This window comes from Hesperophylax consimilis, chromosome 28 (assembly GCF_061612785.1).
Source record: "Hesperophylax consimilis isolate HC1 chromosome 28, BYU_Hcon_1.0, whole genome shotgun sequence".
In the NCBI taxonomy this organism is placed as follows: Eukaryota; Metazoa; Arthropoda; class Insecta; order Trichoptera; family Limnephilidae; genus Hesperophylax; species Hesperophylax consimilis.
In genome coordinates, this window is record NC_142863.1 from 6,672,864 (window position 1) to 6,697,492 (window position 24,629).

Here is a 24,629-nt window from a genome sequence, read left to right on the forward strand (position 1 = left end):
GCCGAGACACAAAACTTTGTGCATTAATGATTCAATAATACTACCAGAGATGTGCAAAATGGGTACCCAAAACCATTTGAAATGCAAAATGGAAATGGGTCAAAACTTTTCCATTTGAAAATGCAAAATGCAAAATACCTATTTTCAAAATGCATTGAAAATGCAAAATGGTTTCTCAGGTCAAACAATTAAAATAATTATAGAATTTTTAAACAATTTTGTCATTTAATAATGGACATCAATGTAGACATATTACATGATGGTAAATCCAAAAACACCACGACTACGGATTATGAAACCACAAAAAATTTGCGCGGGACTAATGTTGCCAACGTAAAAACATAGAAACTGTTATCTAACATTTAATATTACAGCGTCATGGCCATGTTCAGTATTTGAATCAGTATTTTTTGTAATGGTATCACTCAATTGCCAGGGCTCCTACCAGGGAGCAACTTAACAAATGTAAATTATCTCTTATAGCGAGGTTGAGGACTGACTGATGTTTGGGGCTTATGAAAAAAAGATGAGTGGAGAAAGTAGGAAGAATGTTGCAAAAAAGCATTTAAAATGGAAAATGCATTGAGAAAAGCATTTAAAATGCAAAATGGTTTTTAGAAAAGCATTTAAAATGCAAAATGGAAAATACCCATTTTGCATTTTGCATTTCTATTTGAAATGGATTTATTTGAAATAAAGCACATCTCTGAATACCACCACACAATTTACTATTACCATTTAGAACACGTTGGCGAAGTCTCCATCTTATTTTGAGTATTTGTTTTTTTTTATTTAAATTATGATTAAAAAGTAAATCGCAGGTTAATAATATTCAATAAAAATTCGACTTCAGTATTCAAGCTCAAAGCAAACTGTCAAAGCAGCGCGCGCATACAATCCAATGGATTAGTAATAGAGTATACGATTCTGTGCATTATACATATTATGAACATTAAAGACGGTTTTTGTACGTTGGATGCTGTCATTAATATCGTATAAAATTGACGAAGATATTGGCTTGCGGGTCTCAGAGCGCATGCGCGGAAAGAATGTATGCTCTAGCATTCTTGGATACGGTTTACAGATCGCTTCCACACCACTCTATTATTGCATGTATACGTGTGTTTTACGCGTTTCACAGTATTTGAGAATGCATGTGTATTTAGACTTGCCGCGTTGTTTGTATCGTGTCGTTCGTTGTGCGTATACAGTAACGGGATGATAATATCCACGATTTGATATTTGTATGATTTTTTACAGCGCCGTTTTTGTAAAAAAAATCACATTAAGGTCGCTGTAGAAATATTAAAATATTTAAATTGCTGTTTTTTGGCTAGAAGTCCAAATCTTTTTACTCCAAAATGAAAGGGATGCGGTGCATCCACAGCATGTATGGACGGACCGCGCCTGGAGTGCAGCAATTGTAGACTTGATGCTCGATGTCCCAATCCTTGCTTTCTCCTGTGTGTGTCTCAAAGGTCTATTCCTAAATCATCCATAACTCGCTGCGTCATTTCCGGAAACATGCCGCATCATCCCAATGACGGTAGTGCGGTATGGCGAAGTCCTCGTTCCTCAAACAGAAGCGATTATAAAAAAAGATTAGTGTTAACATTTGTAGCGTCAATAGAACATCCAGAATGTCTCATTAATAATAGACAGCTCGACGCTACTTAGGTACGTACTTGCAGGTACGTACTTGCAGCCGAAATCAAAACAATGCGAACCTACCTACGTCGCAGTCGGTCTGGCACACTACGACAACTCGCCAGAAGGTTCGAGTCTACCGCCTATGCATAATTGCCGCACCGCCGAAACTTCGCGAAAGGCCCAGACCGAGCGAGTGGCTTCGATTTAGTTGCCATTCATCTACCTACTGTTGCCACCGGCTGAACAGTATAAATAAGCCCGACGCAGCGAGTCAGGCAGTCAGTCAACAATCTGCCGTCCGTGGACAAATTTCACGAGTGATAATCCGCGCACCTTTGCGCGAAGGACAACGCACCCGGCTTCGCCCGTACAATCATGGACTCTATCGGGACATCATCTTAGCGCTTTGGCCCAGATCGCCGTCCCTAGCCAGCGCTACACGGATTACAGCGCCCTGGTTCCAGCGTCTCTGACCAGCGCTTCATCCACGCACCATGACCACCACGAGGACACGCAGCATCCTCACTGGTATACGCAGCTCCCGCTCAACCGCCTACAAGGTCCGCCACACCTTCGGCCTTCCCGTCAGCACTGGAGTATTGATTCCCCAGATCGCCAGTGCCTGCCTGCAGTGCCGACAGTCATCGAGTCCCGGTCACCAGCGCCCGGCGTCGACTCACTGACCCGCGCTTGACCTGCTATCACAGCCAGCATCCGGTGTATACATCAGTCCAGCGTCATCTCTTCATCACGGCAACTGACTCATCAATAAAACACAGTGAACTTCACGACACGCCTTTTCTTTCGTGCCTCTCACCACCTGATCCCCAAACATTCATCAGTGAATAGTATATTGTTTCAAGTCCTCCCAGAGTCACGTCCTTTCTTCTTCCTTCTGATTTTAGGAATGAACCATCTTCTTGAGCTTGCTCCTGAAGGCGCTGGCAGCGGGGGGTGCACTCTCGGCTCGGCTCGCCTTTATTAAGAATATTTTTTAATGATCCGGAGTTCTCGTGACCACGATATATGTAACTTAACTTCGGACACCTTCGACAAACTCCATCTAGTGATTGCTTCAGTAGGGGTGTGTTGTCGTGTGTCAATTGAATAATAACCCACATGTTACAAAGTTTAACTTTAAAAAACAATGAAATATTTGATTTATTTAATTTTGAATGCAAATGTAGACTGACAACTCACTTTTTTGTTGTTTCATATAAAAATATAATTTTTTTTTCATAATTTTTTCTCACCTTTGACATTACATTTAAATTCTTTTGTCGGTAACTTATAGTTTTGTTTTCTCTTACTAACACCATTTAAAATCATATTTCTCACCATGACAGTAAGGAGATACATTGATTTTTATTAGACCATTTGAGCTGTTCCGAAAAGCAAACAAATTGACTCAGCGAATAATATCTGTTTATTCCCAAAACTCAAAAAATTAGCCTGAGGTTAAAGACAGAAGATTTTAGAGTACTTTCTGATACAACTCAAATTACCCAATCTGGCACAGGTACTGGCGAAAATTTTGCAACTATTGAAGAATTTATCAAGGTACTTCTAGTTATAAAAGATAATAAGGTAAATGCAGGAATCTTTGTACGATTCATTTTCTTTCCGAACATCAGTCATCTGTTAGTCGTGCCTATTGATGTGCAGCCAGGAATATTCCTCAGCCTAATTTAAATTCCCTAAAGTCGGAACTTGAGTCCAACACATTATCTGGTGAGACGGTACAATTTACAGAACTTTCACTGTTCTTTAATTGATGAATTGTTCAAGTTCAGTGTAACAACTGACCTATAGACTTACCTTGATTATATTAATACTGGCAGTATACACTTGCTCAGGGCCGACACTGCAGGCGCATTTGGAATTGTCCACTCTGTTCGCCAAATTGCCGAGGAGCCAAGGCGCTGATAACACCTAATACAGCGCTCTTCAGGCTTTTACCAGCACAAATACACTAATACAAGTCTGTTGAAGGGGGCCAATTTGCTGGTCTGGTTTTCTTTACCCGGCTCCGAATGTTACTACTGGAAGTATACATTTGTTAAATAAATTGTATTATTATATTTTCAGGTAGGACTTGCCCAAAAGCAAGATGGTTGTCTCAATGCCGGAAGCTATCCAGTCGGAAGTTATATTTGTCATTGAGGGAACGGCCATTAACGGGGCTTACCTCAATGACCTGAAGACAAACTACATCATTCCAACATTAGAGTAAGTTTTATTCATTATTCAGAAGACCTCCTTGGTTGAACAGTTATAATTCTCGGTTACGGATCCAGAGGTTGCGGGTTCAAATCAAACAAAGACAAACATTCCTTGTGTTACATCCGAAACTGCGTACAAATTATACAGCTTCAGATAAACTTGTAAAAGGACTGTAAAACAATAAAATTTAACGACAATGCTGTTTGATGGAATTGGGTGAAAGCCGTAGACAGATCAAAGAAACCATAGACGGGGTACAAATGAAATTGCGCGAAGCGGGGAAGTAGACCTTTTTATAATTTACTCATCTTCAGTAAATGATTACGTGAAAAATGAGTGTTGAAAAGTCCCACAATTAACTGCTCTGCAAACTGCTACCATACTTTAGCGAAATTTTCTTTACGGCGCGGGTCGTCGAAAAGATTATCACGCAATTGCTAACATGAAAGGTTGTTTTCCACCCATTTGGCTTTAGTCACTAATTATAATAATAACATAACTATAAGCGGAAATGTTACTTGTACACTAACGGAGGGCTTAGCTAGGAGGACAGACGCCACACAACTCTGTCTTGATACACACTCCTTGCATTATACACATTCATACATACTATCCTGCTATTCTGACTCTTGGCATGATGTATGCAATGAATTATTCTTCCAGATACTTCAAGCAGGGCAGCGGTGAGGGTGATTGTGCGGAAGGGGGGGCGGCCTTCGGGGCAGTGATCTACAGGGCTGCAGATTGCCCCCCGGCGCCCCCCGTCTCCTCACTGGGGCCCTTTGCAGCCCCGCAGCGCCTGCTGGCGGCCCTGGACAGACTAGAGTGAGAATCATTCATCTTTTAAGTTTGTTGATCGATGCCACTTTTGATGATTTGTATTTTATTGGTGCCACTTTGGCCTCTTCTTAATCAATTGATTTTGTCATTTTGATTGGCTCTGATCCCATTATTGTCACTTTGATTGGCTCTGATCCCATTATTGTCACTTTGACTGGCTCTGATCCCATTATTGTCACTGTGATTGGCTCTGATCCCATTATTGTCACTTTGACTGGCTCTGATCCCACTATTGTCACTTTGACTGTCTCTGATCCCATTATTGCCACTTTGACTGGCTCTGATCCCACTATTGTCACTTTGACTGGCTCTGATCCCACTATTGTCACTTTGACTGGCTCTGATCCCACTATTGTCACTTTGACTGTCTCTGATCCCATTATTGCCACTTTGGTCTGTTTTTAATTGAATTTCACTTTGCCTGACTCTAATCCACTATAGTCTCTTTGACTAAACATTATTGTCAATTTGACTGAATTTAATTAATTTTTACCGCTTTGTTTTCTCTTCTTAATTTATTTTGTTTTGCAACTAATTTATGTACATTATCCTGTCTTCATGGCAGACTGATTGGAGGTCGTGGAGAATCACATGCATCCATCGCAGAGGGCCTAGCGGCCGCCCTGTCCTGCTTCGATGAGCTCGGGGGCGGCGAAGGGGAGGGGGGCGGCTCTCCCCAGCACGCCCCGCGCGCGCCACACCGCCACGCGCTGCTGGTAGCCTCCTCGCCACCCTACGCCATGCCTGCGCAGGAGTGCCACGCATATGCTGGCAACACGGCAGACCAGCTGGCTGTCATGCTGCACGAGGTAATACACAACCTAATCCCACTTTACTTAACCTCGCAGAGTAACTAAGATACAGAGTTGCCCATAAGAGTGAGGGGAACAAGCCAAGTGCGCAGAGCAGGGAGGTGATCTAGATTTTGTCAATAAGTGAATCCGACATTCTACAGGCATGTCGCATTGTACTATCTTGATTTCACACAAAAATGGCGCTATACAAATTGTACCGGACAGCAGATGGATGTACCTAAATAATTATGGAAATGAATATTTATTTATCTGATATCACATATTTTACGATGCTGAATCCTTTGAGGCTTATCACGGGACATGAATCATGTGTCAAAAGGGATTTAACCATAGTAATTAAAATTCTGTTATTTTTCTCGGTTCCTTAATGCTCTCTCTCATGCATCTGTTTAGTGATAGAATAATTGCTGCCCGTTAACACATCTAGAAACTGTTTCAATAAATATGCAAACAACTGGCCCAATCAGTTAGTTGTCTGACGACATTCGCGATGATCTGTTTCATTGCAAATCCTCCCCCAAGGTACCACCGAGATGAAACCGGCATTTTACAGTCGATGTCACTAGCGTTGGTGTCCACTTCACAAATCATCCAAATATTATTATTATAACTATTTTAGCTTTTGAAAATGATATATATATTTATGAATAAGTAGTTTTTTTTTACTGTGGTGCGGGAATTCCTCGCTGCGTAATACCAAATCGGGTGGAAAAAGTTCAGCTTGTTTTCAAAATCGAATATTTTGTAACAGTATTTACGTATTTTCGTGTAACAGTAACAGTATATTCGTGACCTTGGGGTGATCTTCGAAGCAAATCTCTCTTTCAAATCCCACATATATGACATTGTCTCCCGCGCTAACAAAATGCTTGGATTTGTTCTTCGTAATGCGAGATCATTTACTAATGGAATTGCAATACGAAGAACATATGAAGCACTTGTCCGCAGCATCCTGGAATACAGCTCCATTATTTGGGCCCCTTCTGAACAAAACCATATCTTAGAAATAGAAAAAGTACAAAAAAGGTTTATGCGTTACCTGTATATGAGGGAATATACATACTATCCATTCCTGTATCCATCCTTGTTCTTAACAGGAATGCTCGATTTCAATACATTAGAAGCCCGCAGAAAAATATTTTTAGGCAAACACTTTTTTAAGTTAATCTCTGGTACAATACATAATCCGCCTATGTTGAAAGAGGTTAACTTTTATGTGCCTAACAATTATACTCGAGGGAGATCCCATGCACTCTTACATGCTCCGAAAGCGAGGACTTCTGCCTATCAGAACCCGCCAATACACAGAGCGACTCAACTGCTTAACGATTCTGCATTAGCCATCGACATTTTCAATGTCACCTACAGACAATTCAGTAACTATCTTATAACGCATGTGACAAAATAGTAAAACTGCCTGTGTAAACCTTTTAATTTGTAATCTTCTCCATGATATATTGGTGTATAACCGTTTCATGGAGAACATGAAAAAAAAAAAAAAAAAAAAAAAATTATAATTTACTCACCGCAGTAAACGAACATGTGAACGATGAGTGAACAGCTGCCAGTCAGGTTGGAAACTAACGTTCAGACCCCACGCAGAAAGTCCTACAATGGACTGGGTCGCAAACTGTTATCTTTAGTGGACTTATCGATTATCCTAACCCATCTCCATGTAATTTTTTTACTAGCCCTTACCCTGCCGCGCGTTGCTGTGGATCAGTCGGTCTGTGCAGATGGAGAAACAATAGCGCGTTTTGCTTTTACGTCCAACAGATGGAGCTGTTTTTAAAAAAAGCATTTTTACCTGTCACAGGTGACATCTATACAGGGTGTCCGGGGTCAAAGTGCAGTAACTTTGGGAGGTGATTCTACATGATGGTAGGATCAAAAAAGATAAATAACTTTTTCCGAAATTCCAACTTTTTTTTTCCATACAAAAAGACACACCTGCTTAGTGGAGGTACACACTTACCCGATAAATATGCTGTATGCTTGTCGAGCGCGAGACTGGTGACGTTGTTTATTATTTGCCAGTGACGCGTAAACCGAGAGTTCGAAGTTATAACGATGCGCTTCAAAATCGTCTGTTTTATGATGTTTTAAACAAAATTCAAAGAACAAAGAGAACTGCACTAAAATAATAATACGAATTTATTCCTTATATAACCTTTCGATATAAAAAATATTAATAACTTATTAAACACTTAACTAATATCATCGCTTTTTTGCTAATTTAACAGATTTTCAAAATGTCCACCTTCAGCTTGCATGCAAGTATGTAAACGTAAAGTAAACTCGGCCTTCAGGCCCTATAACCCATTATCGAGTTATGTAACCCACATGTATAGTGAGTACATGTGAGGTATTTGTTTATCATATTTCTTTAAAGTAAACAAATCACAGCTGTTCTGTTACCAGCTGTAAAGCGCGGGAAGGGGGGGTAGCGGGTTCTAGGATCGGACGATCCATTTCAAATGTTCCATAAGCAATAATAATGCAGTACGCACACGCCGGCGCAATTTTTCGTTTGTAGCTAAAAATACATCTAAAAGTTCAAATTTCCAAAAAGTTATGTATCTTTTTTACTTCTACCATCATGTAACCTCCCGAAGTTACTGCACTTTAATCCCGGACACCCTGTATAATATACGTATAAAGATAGGTGCAAATTCGAATGCAACATTGTGTTAAAATTTCAAAGCATAGGTGAAGAACTTTCAAAGATTTAAGATTTTGAACAGACAAACATTTATTACATTGGGGTTGTAGGTTAATGCATTCAAATGCCCCGTTGAATGCCGATTGGAGGTGCGCTTCAGCTTCCTATCGTATTATGATCAGCTGACAAGCATAGCCAGGTACTTCCCCACCTTCCTCTTCCCCATCTCCCTCCCCTCCCAACATACCCCAATTGGGGATGCCATAGTCTCACTGGCTCCAGACGGGAGCAGTTGGGACTCTTGTGCGGTAATACTGTAAAAAAAAAATAAAAAAAAATAACAACATCACGGTTGTACTTTTAGGACAATAAAATTTTTTTTAAATGCTAAGCGGACCCAGACTCGTCCTTTAATGAAGACCTTTCAAATGTAAAAAATCAGAATAGCACTAATTGGCCTTTTGATGACATTGTTACATTTGAATTTCTATCAGTTTTGTTCTCTGTTTGCCATTGTATTATTTATATTTGATTCCGAAATACATGTTTCAGCGTGGAATCAGTTTGTCAATTCTGTCGCCGCGGAAGATTCCGGCGCTCTTTCGGCTGTTTGAGAAAGCGGGAGGCGATCTGACAGCGTCGCAGACCAAAAACTACGCCAAGGACCCGAGACATCTGGTGCTATTGAAAGGATTCAGGTAAATCAATATTATCCTCATAATTATCACTATGAATATCGGAGGGTGTGATACGATACGTCTCAACAGGGTGCGGTCCCTCACCATTCGCCTCCAGGCAGTCCTCAGTCCTTCCTGTCCTGCTCCAATCCTTTTCCACATAGTCTATCCATTTTTACTTTGGGTCGCTTTGAGGTTCTCACACACTAAACATTGACATTATTGTCCTAATGATTTAAAAATAGATCATTGTAAGACTTTTTAGTATCCAAGGATTTGTGGAGGGTCTTTTTCAGGAGATATAAGAGTGTACTTGTTGTAGGAGGGAGGAAACATAGAGGCCAGCAAATCCTTCCACAGCCAAGCTGTTGAACTCAAGAACAAGTCGTAGAAACATCCCGTTCTCATGTGACAAATGTCAATTGTGTAAAAATGCTGGGCGCACATTTTGTGAATTATCGACTACGCAAGACGACTGTCGAATCCCCACCTAACGCTTGTGCTCTAAAATTTGCGATATGTTTGTTAAGACAGGGGAATCTATCAAACGCAACACATATTATAACCACTAGAATGATTGGTTGATATATACATTTACCATATTATTTCATTATTATCATTCTTCAGTATATGAATATATTTTTATATTATATAAATTTGGTTCATTATGACAAGCGATTGCTCAAAACGTTTTTGAAAACTGGCCATAATATGCCAAAAATTGCTCGAGTGGATAATAATGCTTGTATAAGTGTTGTGTCCCCACAAACAGTTCTCCAACTCGTTGTGGAAGGAGATTTTAGAGAATAAGTTCTTTATATTAAATCAGGGATTTATTCAAGAGTGACTTTGATGGTCGACCTAACTAGGAGCTGGCTGAATGAGATCTGCAAACACCAAGTTTGTCTGGAAGCAGCCTAACTGGCCCTAGCGATTACTGACTACTAGCTGCCATCTTGCGGACTTCCAAGCAAGCTCTTTGCACTGCCCCCTATGAGTACTTCTGTGAAGCTCTTAGCTAACTCTCTTCCAAACATATAAGACCTTCGTAATTAAGTATATCGACTCCTAGGCCTGGAAATGGTCCAATTTGATATTTGATCAATTTCACCAGAAGTATGAAAAAATATTGTTTTTCGGACGCGCGGACACGTCAACTACACGCTCGTATTGGGTTATCTCTTTAGTACTGTGTTAGGAAACCTTACAAAATAATTTTCTTGGAGTAACTTTATAACAGGGTGAATGGTAGTCGATGGGAAATATGAAATGAAATTATTGTCGCACACAGTTTGAAGGAGAGACCTCTCAGTCCAGTGGCTTCCATGCAAGGGGCCCCCACGGGGGTCAACTTGCCTTCGCCTCAAACCACTCAGATGTCAGAGTCCATCTCCTCACAACAACAACAGCAACAACAACAACAGCAGCAACAACAGCAGCAACAACAGCAGCAACAACAACAACAACAACAACAGCAGCAGCAACAGGTATGTTTGAATGGAAATAAATTTAGCCCAAAAGTCCAGCGCTTCATCCCATTAGAATTTCAAAAACACAGTTTTGTATTGGATATATATTGGCCCGATTGGACGAATAATTTGATATCGAAACACGTCCAAGAGGCATTTCTTATGTTCTTCTTTAATTTATGAGTACGCATATAGATAAAATCAAGATAAGGAAGACTTAAATGCATAACATAATAATTATTTAACTCATTGAGCCTCTATATTTGGCAATGTATTTCTCTTAACCCATCAGGCTAATTTGTTCGCATTTGGAAACAACTCACATGGTCTCATAGAAATCGTTGTATCTCCCTTACTCTCGTGGTGAGACATATGATCTTAAAGGTGTTAGAAAGAAAAAACACCATGCTTTATATTCAAATATTAAGTTAACCACAGAATAATTAAAATGTGCACCTTTATGAAACCAAAGGTTCCGAAAGTAATTTGAAGAAAATTATTAAACTAAATTTATTAATTATATTAAATAATGACAAAAAAGTCAGGTGTCGATTGTAATACATTTGTCTAATAAAATGTGTGTGTTTTTTTAAATATATTTTTTCACTATCAGTAATTTTAGTTCCAAAAAATGTAAGGTGAGCCATTTAAATAAAAATTATGTTCCCATTAAAAATTTTAATATATAAAAAATTTATTTATTCATTTATAAATTCGAAAGATTATTTTATAACCTTTTCAAAGCAGTTTTTAGTTTTCAGAAACATTCATAAATATCCCATTATATTTGAATTTTAGTGCAAAGCCGAAATATTTTCGCAATTATCGTATTTAAAAATAAAATACTGTTTTTGAAAGCAGACGAAAGACTCTTTCAGATTTTAGTATTACAACTCGACAAATGCAATTAAAAATTTTGAAATTTTGAAAGGCAACATATACAAGGTTTAAGTCGCTTGCTGGTGATTTCATAGCATAAAATGTAATTACCGCCGATGTGCGCGAAAACTAAAAAATATTTAATTAGACAAAGGCAGATATTATCCTAACTAATATTATAAATGCAAAAGTGTGTTTGTTTGTTTGTTTGTCCTTCTTTCACAACGCAACGGAGCGACCATTCGACATGATGTTTTGCGTAGGGATAGTTGGAGGGCTGGAAAGTGACATAGGTTGCTTTTCATCCCGGAAAAACATTTCATTCCCGTGGGAAAATTCATTGTACACTAATTTCTCTCTTACACTTACGTTACACAGAATTATTTCCAATTTTTCGGGAGCGTCTATGGTATATATGGTATATATGTATCATACAGCCTGAAAGAAATTCGCTCTAGGGGGTTAAGTTTTTAATTTGTGACCGTCAAATTGAATTTTATTTAACGTCTTCACCGAGGAATATTCTTTTGAATTATCTGATAGTAGTAGTATCTGAATGCCTGTACAGTTTTGATTTTTGTAGACGAAAGTGGCGCCCTCTGTTATTTTCAAAAATAACTGTTGAAGGTTTTAAACAGCATGATGAGAAATGTCAATTTTATTTCTACCAAACTTGGAAATTCTCTAACAATTTTCCGATCATTTTTCAGCAAAATTTCAAAGCAACGATAAAAATCTAACCAAACATAACGTTTTCCACAGTCAAAAATAAAAATTGAAAAGAAAACAATGTAACTTATGAACCCAACTCTATGTACGACGATATTCCTGTCACGGTTTTTTGTCCCGGTAACTTTGCTGCCACTGGATCGCCCGATATAATTTTTCCATTGAAACTGGCTTTTTTTGAAAAGGTTCATTTTAGCTTTTAAAAAAATTCGAAAATTTGACCGTGCCAATGAACTAAAATGAAATTTGAGAGATCTCAAACCATTCACAAATGGTTTTTAGTTGGATAGAAAAATGAATAGGTACCTATGTGATAAGTAAAATTTTGGACGCAATCTATAATTGCTGTTGTACATACAAAGAGGTAAAACTCTACTATCAGAGAATTTTACTAAATTGGGTGAAGCCCTTCAAAAAGCTGCCTGCAGATTATAATTCATGCATTTCAATACATATCTAGTGGAGATATCTTCTCGGAATGACGAATTACTTCAAATTTATTAATAATAATGTTTGTTTTTTCAGTTGAACAGAGCAGCGAGTGCAATACTCTGTCTGCCATATAAAAGCATACCTCTAAATAAATTACATGATATTAAATAAAAAATAAAATAAAATTGCATACATATTTAGCACATGTACTACGGTGGTGAAATTCTCCATCTATGGTGTAAGGGCGAGCCTTACCACTGGGCGACAGCGTGTACAAGAGCGTTGTCCGATCTCCTGTGGCGCATGAAAGCAGCGAACCCATGCACCCTTCCCTCTGTGAACATCTGTGCTTGGAGTGTGTTCATGACGCCTTGTGTGTACCTTGTCCTTAGTTCGCTAGTGTAAAGGCTCAAACCTGGAGAACCCATTTTCTAATTACTTTTGATTTTATTTCTTACAGATGACAAACCCGAACCAAATGGGTGTCAACTCTAACCAGATGATCAACCAAACAAACCAACAGGGCCAGATGGTGCCCAACCAGATGGCCGTTAACCAGGGTCAACTGAGTCAAATGGGTGGCGTGGGTGCCGGCGGGCAGATGGGGCCCGGCCAGATGGGGCCCGGCGGTCAGATGGGCGGGCCGGGGCAGATGGGACCGGGGCAGATGGGGCCAGGACAGATGGGCCCCGGACAGATGGGGCCGGGACAGATGGGGCCCGGACAGATGGGACCGGGGGGAATGATGCCGATTGGACAGGGACCGGGGATGCAGTTCCGACCGGGACAGTCACCCCAAAGTAAACAAATTATCAAAAATACTAATTTCGGTAATGTAGCTACCTATAAATTATTTTTAAGTTTTGTTTTAAAAATTGGAAGTTATTTGTTAAGATTTCAGACTATCCCGTGTATTTTCTACACGATTAAGTAAATCAAATTCTTGAGTTGGGCCATGTCAAAAGTCAGAATAACAGAAGATGTACAGGGTAGGGCAAAAGTACTCACCCTATTGGAAATCGCTATAACTTTTGCAAATTGCGCCAAATGTCAATTCGGTTTTGACATTTGTGAAGTAAACAAACGCAAAATACAAATCGACAAGACATGAATCGGTTTACAAACAATTGAACAAATTTCACAAGCGGTACCAAAGTTTATCATAAAAAAAAAAAATTACAGCAAAAGAACATCGGGTGATTACTTTTGCTCCCACCTGTATGAGACAATGTATGAATATGAATGAAGTACAGAGTATTTACCAAGACATGGTTGTGTCAAATCCGACGATGGGGTATAAGGACCCGTGATGATGATGTTATTCAATGATAGTGATGACGTCCAAATCCTTTGTTCATCGGTTAGTAGTTGAGTGGACTAATGCATCTGGTTCCCACTGCAGCATCTAGGTTCAATTCCTCTGCTTTCTAAGTCTTACATTATTGCATAAGCAATATCTTCCGCTTATACTGGTCAAGTACTGATGGTAGGAGGTTTTTTTTCAACATTGTCATAACTCTGGAAAATTTATTGCGTAAGGTTTGTCTCCGCTATTACTTATGTGTTCCCATTCCAGGCATGGGCATGGTGATGGGACGCGGCGGTATGGGTGGCCACATGGCCCCCGGTCCCCAACAATTCTCCCAGGGACCCCCCCCAGGCTACCATCCCACTCCGCAGCATCAGGTAGGTCTCACTCCTTCCTGTACCTTTACTGAGAATATGAGGAATACTAAAAGGCACTCAACTAGGACCCCTTTTGTTATTAATTTTAAATAATGAATGGTTTTATGACAGGAGTAATTCTTAAGAACATGACACTCACCAAGGTTAAAAATCATTATCTCAGTGCACTTCAAGTAAAATATTATTTGTGATGCCACAAGGCTCTCATCTGGGACCACTTTTGTTATTTATTTTTAAACAGTGAATATGTTGTATGCATTATTAGTGTTTTCTTTTTGAATCTTTTTTCTGTCCTGTTGATGTTCATCTCTAATGTGTCTGCCTTTTTTTTGCTTTCATTATGAGACAAATTCTCTTTCATGGATCTGCAGATCATAGACATGGACTAAACTTGAATATTTGATGTGTGTAACTTTTCTACATTAACCTCCCCAAGTGGATGAGGGTCTCCCAGCTCCACCGTGACTCCGAAGTCCCCCTCCTCAAAGACCACATCATAAGTCTCGCGGAATCCTTTTATGGGCATTCCAACCCATACTAACCTATCCATTAATTGTCTTGCCCAGTACGACGCAAATGCCAAAACTCTAATTTAAAAAACCTAAACAAATCTTACGTAAATTACCCCCCAATTGCAAAAAAATTTTCACAAAAAAAAAAAACCAAAAATAATTTTCCAACAACCAATTTAAACTCACGATGAAAGAGAAAGGTGCCTTTTTGGCCCGGAGCTCTGTATGCCAGTGATACAAAATGACATCAACCTCAGTAATACTGCAAGGATTACCCATTGGACCCCTATTTTCTAATTTGTTGTGTCCATTATTGTTTTCGTAATTTATGCACTAATAATATATCGATTTTTTCAATTTTTTTGCCATTATACTTGTCAAGTAAATTATTTTTATATTGATCTGTGACAGGCAGGAGTCAGAGGTGGTCCCCCTCGATGGATTGGGGCTCCCGGAGCGGGGCGGGGAGCCACGGGCTTCCCCGGGCCAGGACAAGGGGGCCCCACGGGGCCTGGACAGACCAGCGCTCTGCTCTCGCAGCTGTCCTCGCCCCCGCAGCCGCCCATGCAGCACCTCATGCACCAGCAGCAGCGGATGGACGGTAAGACCATTTCCTTTAACTCTTCCCCTTGTCCTATTCGAGTCGGAGACATATACCATCCACGAAGAGCCTCCAAGTGTTCAGAGCTACGTCAGCAACTTCCGTCCATTGCATGGGAATTGGTCAGATATCATCAAAATATTGTTGGATGGAAATTTTGGGACAACAGGTGAAACAAAGAGAAAAAGTGACTCCACAAAATAAGAGCAAAAGGTAAATGAGGACAACGGAGAATGTAAAAACAGATATTGACTAAAAACAAAAATTTATGACTTAATCTGGATAATCAAACAATCTTTTTGTAAATGAATAAATGTATTATTTTCTCAGGTATGGCACCTCAACAGCATGCCCAGCAGCTTAGAATGCAGCAACTACTCGGAGCTCAACAACAACAACAGCAGCAGCAGCAACAACAGCAGCAGCAACAGCAACAACAGCAGCAGCAACAACAGCAGCAGCAACAGCAACAACAACAGCAGCAGCAACAACAACAACAGCAACAAGGAGGGCCAGGTCAACAGCAACAGCAAGGAGGACCAGGACAGCAACAGCAGCAACCTGGACAGCAACCAGGCCAGCAACAACAAGGTTACACTTTTATTATTTTACATTTTAAGGAAAGGAACCAATAAAGCAGGGTCTTGAAAGAGACACATCTCGTAAAAGACAGAAACGTGAAAGATTTGTAAAACTTATGACCGCAAAAGTCAAGAAATGCGTATGTTATTTTTTTTTTTTATATTATAGCATTTCTTGTCATACTTTATGCTATGACCTAATAGACATTTATTGACTGCCTGTTTTAGACGCCTAGTACTCGAATAAGTAGGTATTTCTCTGGTTGCAGGTATCACGCAGCAGGGTCCAAGCTCGGGGCCTGTGGCGGGTGTGGGAGCAGTGGCAGGAGCCGTTGGGGGCGCTGTAGGGGCTGGCGGAGGCAACGCCCCCCGGGCCTTCATCTGGCAGGGCGTGCTGGAGTGGATAGAGAAGGGCAAGAGCCCCTCAGACCAGAGCAAGACGACCAGACATGTGCCCTGCCAGGTGTCCGCCAGCTGCAGAGACGGGGAGCCCGAACTGTGAGTATCCGGTCACACAAAGATAGCTAAGGTCATGTGGAAGATATGTAGTTGCTGGTAAAACTAGCAGAATAAATGATTGCCTATTAAGTCTTAAGTCATGGTGTTTGAAAGAGGTAGTACGAAAACAGTGTGCAATATAGTTGTGAATGAGGAATACTTGGAGCAAGTGGATGAGTTTGAGTATTTGGGAAGTATTTTTATGAGAGATGGAAAGGCTAAAATGAGATATTGAAAGAAGGGTAAATGCAGCAACTCCATTAATGGAGAAGTGAACAAGGGTTGGCGCTAACAAAAAAATGTCCAAAGATGCGAAGCTAGCAGCTAGTGCTGGTACCCACCCTGATGTGCCGGCGGTAAGGCATGGAAGTGGCAGAGGAAGGATGAAAGTAGACTGAGTGCTGTAGAAATAAGATCCCTGAGGCGTATGTATGGTTAAACCATGTGTAAATGTGGAGATCTGCAAATAATGTAAGGCTGAAGTAAGCGTAATTAGAAAGAGACACTTAGATGGTTTGGGCATGCAGAGTGAATGAACGAAGAATGGAGTGTAAGGAGAATATATGAAGCGAATGTGAATTGTAGCAGAAGTCAGGGACACCCGAGGAAGACATCAAGTTAACCGGAAACTTGAGTCACGCCATTTCAAGAGTCAGAGTATGTATGAGACGATGTATGAATGTGAATGAGGCAAGGAGTGTGTGCCAAGACCGAGTTGTTTGGCGGTCCGTCCTCTCTGCCTACCCCTGCAGTAAATGGCGTGATGGTTCATTATTTATCAATTTAACCTGTTAAAAGTCAGAGCAGAAGAGTGTCTGTGGCGGGCAGCGTGGATTTGATTTTTATATGAATCTGCAGTTTTATTCCGAGATTGATGCAATTTTGCACACTTGACCTTTAAAATAAGAGGAATGTCACTGTCTACATGAGATTTCGAAGAACCACCCTTATCTCCTTTTCCTACACTTAAAGCAGAATGTTGATACTTCTCCATGAAGTTTTGCACACTGACGTTCAAAATAACAAGAAAATTACTTTCTAAACATGATTTTGAAAGGAGAGCCCGTGCAACGTCAGGAACTTCAGCTAGTTATACAATTGGGAGGTGGGCATGGGTTCCACCGCCCCGGGAACCAATACGTCTGCCATTGGTCACCCCAATTCAGTATGTCTGGTGACTTAGCTCCCCACCCCTCATATCTTTTTCTTTCCCAAACCTTCCTCTCCTTTCTTTGCTTAAAGGGACCCTTCACGCAGCATCCCCAAAGATGACAGGCCTCTAGGAAAACTAATTTCCGATTCGACCGATATTTTACTATCGGTCGAATTTGCTGGTTTTGATGATAATGGTTTTCAGTATATAGCCAGTATTTCTAAATGGTAAATTCCTCTAACAATATCCCTGGTATGTTGACAGCAAAGCAGACTCGTGGCCCTCCAAGCTGATAATGCAGCTGATGCCCAAGCCGCTGATAGGCAACATCGGCGGCCATTACCTGAAGGACTCAAAGTCGGTGCTGTTCCACCCGCAGCAGAACGAAGCCCTGGAGAGCCTCACCAAGGTCATGGTTGGAGGATACGTGAGTATAGCCAGCCAGTCCTTACATCTTCTTTAGCTGTTGCCTCATCCCTCACTCCAATGCCCTGATGAATCAGGCTCCTAACACTTCACGATCCTGCGCTGCTCGTAGAGCCAAGGACACTGACGTTCCCGAAGCCTGTTGTTTTATTTGATCTGTCCAACACATCGGTGGAACTTCTTCTGCTTCTCCTTGGCGAGCAACGTTTCGACAGTTTATTGCCTATTGTGGATCCCTCCTTAGCTCTGAGGGAATGAATATATTAATCTGAGGTTCAATTCTCCAATAGCGGTCAAGAGTTATTCATTATGCGCCATCTAGAAATGAAAAATTACATATGGTCTTAACGAACTTTGTCGTTGATTATATTGGCTGCCCTGTGAATATTTTCTGTTGTTTTTAACGTTTCTATGGTGATAATTTGAAATGTCAGAAACTTCACCGCTTCATTCTTTTATTCACCTCGTTATGAACGGAGAGACAATGACTACCAGCTGACTTACTTAGGCTTTGTTAAGCCTAAAATTCTCGACAAAGTGTTTGTCTATCAAATTAGCAAAAGAATTGAGTCTCTGGTGGAACATTCTTGTTTGTCTTAAAGCAGCTGCTTCAGATTGTTCTGATAAATTGAATTTAACTTTTGATTTCGGTAACGAACTAATGCAAATCTTGGAAGAGGAAATTAACCCACTTACCGACATCCAATCGGTTGATACACTCGTTGTCGATGACAATGCATTCTATATTCTATTCACTTTTGGTGGCAATCATGTACACACACACCGACATATGCGTTTCTCTGGAATCGGATAACATTACAGCTGTTAATATACTAAATAAATGTCGGTCCCACCCGATCGGCATTTGGCGAGGTCAGTGGAGTTGTCGACTCCAGTTTCTGGGTAGAAAGGTTCAATCCTCAGTTAAACAAAAGTTTTTTATTTTATTTTAAGTTTTAAACGACATTTTAAAATTGATGTATTATAGTAAAAAAAACTATTGTTTTTATGGGGTTGATTTTTTTTGTTTTGTTCATAGACATATGAATATTAGTAGACCTGCCCTAAGTGATTAAAAGCGTATTATCCCCACTCCCCATACCGGTTCCATTGAGCCGGCTGGGCTCGCGTATGGCCTCAAATGAAATTTGAAAACGTGACGTCATCATTCTTGTGCGAACTATGGTCGAGGCATCATCGGTTCATTTTAAGAAATAACACGGCAAAATGTTGACTTGTACTATGAAAACTTGTAAAAATAGATGTGAAAAAGAGAATAAACCCAATTGTCGTATTACATTCCATATATAAGCATTATTTTACTTTATTTTAAGCATATTCACATCGTATAATATGAATCAGTTGTTACTATCACATCGAGAAACGTCTGGACGCGAAACACAAAGCTGGTTGGTTGCTGGGAAGTAAATTATGAACATTTATAAAAGTGTCTTAACTAAATACTCTGAAACTAACTACGACTCTGCAAACAGAAGAAATTTACTTTGACGAATTTGGACTTCGCAAATTAGTTCATAACGTGGCGAGTAATTTGCGCTCCCATGTAAAAATGTCTATTCATTTAAATGCAGATTTTACTTTTAAGAACTAAATGGTGATATTATAATGCGAGATGCCTATTTACTGTCAGATTGATTTATTGACGAATCACAGTCAGCTTAACCCCCTTCGTTCTTCAACAGTTGATTTTACCCCTCGCCCTTATCTTCTCGTCTATTAATTCCTATGTCTGTGGTTTTGTTGTTTTCTAGGCTGGATGCGTCCACTTTACCCCTGTTTCGCCAGCGTCGTGCGATATTAAAGTGCTCATCTTGCTGTACACGGCTGAGAAGAAGGCGTACCTCGGATTCATTCCCAACAACCAGGCCACCTTCGTGGATAGACTCAAGAAGGTCATCCAGCAGCAGAAACTGTCTCAGACTATGAGCAAACAGGTAAAAATATACCTTTTTAAAGTAATACTGCATCCTACAATAGAATAATGCTAGTTAATCAATGTGAGGTTAGAAAGAAGTTAAGTTGTTTTATTTATTTGTAAGAAACAAACAGCTTTTACATAATATACAATGATAGATATAAATATACAAGTTAACTGAAGTCAAGCCACAGGAGTTTCTTATGGAAATGAAGTTTTAATATCTTAAAATTAATTTGGTGTTAAAGGAAGGGGAGAGGAAGAGGAAAATAGGAAGAGGATAGGAGATGCTCCCAATACATTCCATACTCTAATATTAATATAATCGATCGTACGCATTACTTCATATCGATATTTCTTCCACCAAAAAGGTCAATGCTGTAAAAATTTATATTATATTGTGCACATATACGAGGAATTGGGCAATTTTTTCGAATGTTTGTTCTACACGAGGGTAGATAAAATAAATCAGATTGTCGGGTTGATCTAGACGGAATATGAAGATTTATTAAATTGGTAAGTTCTGGTGAGTCCAGATCATTATTTAGGATTTTAAACAATAAGATTTGATCAAAAATTAGACGTCGTGTTTGGAGGGAGTTAAAATTATGAAATTCAATGGATTCGGTATAATTTGAGAAATGTAAGTTTAATTTATAATTTACGTGATTAAAATTTTTTTTTTGAATTCTTTCGATATGGGCTTGGTATAAGCTTGGTAGTGTAGAGTGAGACAACAATAGATGAGCCTTCATATAGTGTAGCGCAATCGCACTCAACCTCTTTCTATACCAAACCATCATCAAAGTTAGACATTAGTCCGCTATAATGGTATTCTCCTCCTTGGCCGAGGGGTGAGCATTTAGACTAGCAATCTGAAGGTTGCGGGTTCAAATCCCGGCGTGCGCAAGTTAATTTTATTTGATGAATTTGTGTTATTTCACAATTTATTCATTTAAAATAATAAATATTATACTTGTTGCGCGTTCCGGAGTGGAAGATACACTCAGTATTGCCCTGGTGTAAGACCACCATTCGGAATTGAAACGTTGTTTGAAATGGCTTTGGCCGTGTTTTGTGACTAGATCTGAATTACTTCCCCATCTTCCTCTTCTCCATATCCTTTCTCTCCCCACTACCTTCAGCCCCACAACATTCCCCAATTGGGGATGCCATAGTCTCACTGGCTCCAGAAGGTAGGACTCTTGTGCGGTATTCACGTTAAAAACATTTGTGTAAATCAGTGTATTAATCAATAAAGTACATTAACCCGTCAGAATAATTTGTTCAGTTCTGCGAACAAACAGTACCGTTGAGTCAACTTGTTTGCTTTTTGGAAAAGCTCATGTGGTCTCAGAGAAATCTTTATCTCCCTTACTGACATAGTGATATATATGATCTAAACCAGGGCTTCCCAAACTTTTTTCAACTGTGACGCCCTTGGGAAGTTGCCATATTTTTGCGACGCCCCCCGGTGACTAAAAATCTGAGCCCCCGCCGCTCATTTGTACTGTAATTACCTTAGAACGGGGTACCCCAGAAAGGTCACATTCTTTTCAAAAGTTGTAAAAAATTATTAAATAAATCGTTGAAGATCTGCTTATAAACCATGTTATCTATGCGATTCGAAGCTACAGATTCCCACTGCAACCTCGCGGTTCAATTCTCTGCTAGCTAAATCCTCCATCATTGTACAAGCAACATTTTTCCACTATGTATAATATCAGTAGAATTCAAGTATTGACAGGTTATTCGTAACTATGTATGTCTTTCTTTTAAAGTGCAAGTAAAAAAGTATGTTCTGTATGTTTGTTAGGGGGGCACATCTGGCACCGGGCCTCCCGCTTTACAGGGTGCCCCGACTGCGCAGCCCCAGCCCGGGGGCGCCATGGGGATGCTCGGGGGCCAGATGGGGCAGGCCGGCCAGATGGGGCAAATGGGCCAACCGGGACAGGCCGGTCAGATGGGTCAGCCCGGACAGATGGGGCAACCCGGCGCCCAGCAGATGGGACAAGCTGGACAGATGGGGCCGGCTGGACAGATGGGACAGGTTGGGCAGATGGGACAGGCGGGGCCCATGGGACAAGCTGGGCAGCAGGCACTGCAGGGAAAACCACAGCAGATGGCGGTATGATTTACATATTTATTTTATTTGGGAAATCATTTCTATAAACAGCTTAGGTAGCATTAATTTGTTACAGCTGTGGACGTAGATGCGACGAATCTTTTTCTGTATTTTGTTTTTCACATCTTTTGTTGGAGAGTCATTAATACACATTGTCTTCAATAATTAAATATTACAATTTGACGTTTTACTCATTTAGTTATTCCACTAAAAAAATATTGGTTCCATGATACTCGACAAAATGACAATTCAACACACCTTTAAAAAATGATATAAATATTATATTAGACCACAGACATAGGAATTAATAGACGAGAAGATAATGGCGAGGGGTAAAATCAACTGTTGAAGAACGAAGGGGGTGAAGCTGACTGTGATTCGTCAATAAATCAATCTGACAGTAAATAGGCATCTCGCATTATAATATCACCATTTACTTCTTAAAAGTAAAATCTGCTCTTGAATGAATAGACATTTTTACATGGGAGCGCAAATTACTCGCTACGTTATGAACAAATTTGCGAAGTCCAAATTCGGCAAAAAAATTCGGTTGTATTTTCAGAGTCGAATATTTCGTTTAAGTATTTAGTTAAGACACTTTTATAAATGTTCATAATTTACTTCCCAGCAACCAACCAGCTTTGTGTTTCGCGTCCAGACGTTTCTCGATGTGATAGTAACAACTGATTCATGTTATACGATGTGAATATGCTTAAAATAAAGTAAAATAATGCTTATATATGGAATGTAATACGGCAATTGGGTTTATTCTCTTTTTCACATCTATTTTTACAAGTTTTCATAGTACAAGTCAACATTTTGCCGTTTTATTTCGTAAAATGAACCGATGATGCCTCGACCATAGTTCGCACAAGAATGATGACGTCACGTTTTCAAATTTCACTTGAGGCCATACGCGAGCACAGCCGGCTCCAATGGAACCGGTATGGGGAGTGGGGATAATACGCTTTTAATCACTTAGGGCAGGTCTACTAATATTCATATGTCTATGTATTAGACCAATTTTTAAAAATGTCAAACTTCTGACAGTGACGGATATATATATAATGGAGTTATGCCTGTTAGTTAGATCATCTCCAGAAAAGTTCCCACAAAAAAACTCAACACATAAACACGCTACAAGGTTCACAGAAAACTTATTAATCCCAAAAGCAAACAAAATTATATTTCAAAAAGGACTACACTACATGGCCATTAAAGTATATAACAACCTTCCACGTAGCATCAAACAAGTAACCGACATACTCAAATTTAAATCATCACTAAAAACATTTCTTTTAAACAAATGTCACTACACCTCAAATGAATATCTTACATAAATTAAATACCTCTGTTTTTTATTTATTATTTACATACATTTGTTAACATGTAATTGTTGGGTTATGTAATATAATGTGTATTTGTTAGGTTAGCTGGAAGAAATAGGATGTAACCTATAAGCTATACCCTTTGTACTCTGTATTTTTGTGCAATAAATATTTTTTTGAATTTTGAAGTCATTAAAAGTGATGAAACAAAAACTAACTTAAATAGTTACCTACGTAACCTATCTAACCTAGTTTTTCTTTTTAACACTTTTTATGACTATATCACTCTTTAAAGGTGTGTTGAATTGTCATTTTGATGAGTTACCGGTCACCAAAAATATTCATCCTAGACTTGTAGAAAAGTCAATAGATGTCGCACATTAAAATTGAAATGGATTTATTTATCCAAGACGCTGTCTAGATTGCATTTAGTTAAGTAGAATCTAGCAGTCATACATAAAGATAGCAGCCAAAAAATATGCATTAAGAAAATGAAGATAATGTTTGTAGCTCTCAGACGAAGTATATGGTCTGATTAGCTCAGTGGTCAGAGCACTTCCCCATCAAAGAAGAGGTTAAAAGTTCAATTCCTAGAAGCAGAATCTTTTTGTTTTATCTGTTTAACACCATTCGTTAATATTGTCGCCAATGATTAAAGATTTAATATTGTTGAAATTTCTAGTTATATAATAATATTTGGGTAATTTATATAGCCCTGTTTTTGTGAAAAATCACCTCATATGTTAATGATATGTGCAGGGTATGCTGCCTGGTGGTGGGGGCGCGGGTGGAGCAGGGCGCGGCACGGGCACAGGGCCCGGGGGCGCTCCACAGCAGAGGCCCCAGTACGACCACATTGAGGCCGCCCGACAACAGAACTTGGAGAAGATCATGAATGTGAGTTTTTTTAAATGTATTTATTTAAATTACTGTACGATAGATTAATCATCCATTTGCAGTACAAGATTTCTTATTTCAACATTCCTAACGAAGAAAGAATTCCTAATGACGAAATTCCTAAAGAAGAACACAAGAAATTCCTTGTAGACGTGTTTCTAAACTAACTAACCATCACGCCATTTCACCGCAGGGGTAGGCAGAGAGGACGGACCGCCAAACAACTCTGTCTTGGGACGCACTCCTTGCCTCATTCACATTCATACATACTCTTCTATTATTCTGACTCTTGACATGGCCCGACTCGAGTATCTGATTCACTTGATCGTGCCATGTCTTCCTCGGGCGTCCCCGACTTCTGCTACCATTCGCATTTGCATCATATATCCTCCTTACACTCCTTTGTTCGCTCATTCGCTCTACATGCCCAAACCATCTAAGCGTCCCTTTCTTAATCTTACTCATTACGCTTACATCAGCCTTGCACTCTTTGCGGATCTCCACATTCTT

General features: G+C 39.7%; 1 protein-coding gene across 2 annotated transcripts in view; it reads left to right on the forward strand.

Annotated features, from left to right (window-relative positions):
- The window catches only part of MED25 (Mediator complex subunit 25), a 64,443-nt gene that overhangs the window by 2,698 nt on the left and 37,116 nt on the right, over positions 1–24,629 (forward strand). For both annotated transcript variants that reach the window (XM_089648777.1, XM_089648778.1), the window contains exons 2-15: positions 3,739–3,879; positions 4,537–4,698; positions 5,279–5,522; positions 8,743–8,888; positions 10,159–10,354; positions 12,837–13,176; positions 13,953–14,062; positions 14,986–15,175; positions 15,506–15,766; positions 16,026–16,254; positions 17,672–17,834; positions 19,606–19,788; positions 21,586–21,897; positions 23,982–24,119. In XM_089648777.1, coding sequence (XP_089504903.1) covers positions 3,761–3,879; positions 4,537–4,698; positions 5,279–5,522; positions 8,743–8,888; positions 10,159–10,354; positions 12,837–13,176; positions 13,953–14,062; positions 14,986–15,175; positions 15,506–15,766; positions 16,026–16,254; positions 17,672–17,834; positions 19,606–19,788; positions 21,586–21,897; positions 23,982–24,119 — 2,793 coding nt within the window. In that variant the 5' untranslated portion in view covers positions 3,739–3,760. The remainder of the gene's footprint in view (positions 1–3,738; positions 3,880–4,536; positions 4,699–5,278; positions 5,523–8,742; positions 8,889–10,158; positions 10,355–12,836; positions 13,177–13,952; positions 14,063–14,985; positions 15,176–15,505; positions 15,767–16,025; positions 16,255–17,671; positions 17,835–19,605; positions 19,789–21,585; positions 21,898–23,981; positions 24,120–24,629) is intronic.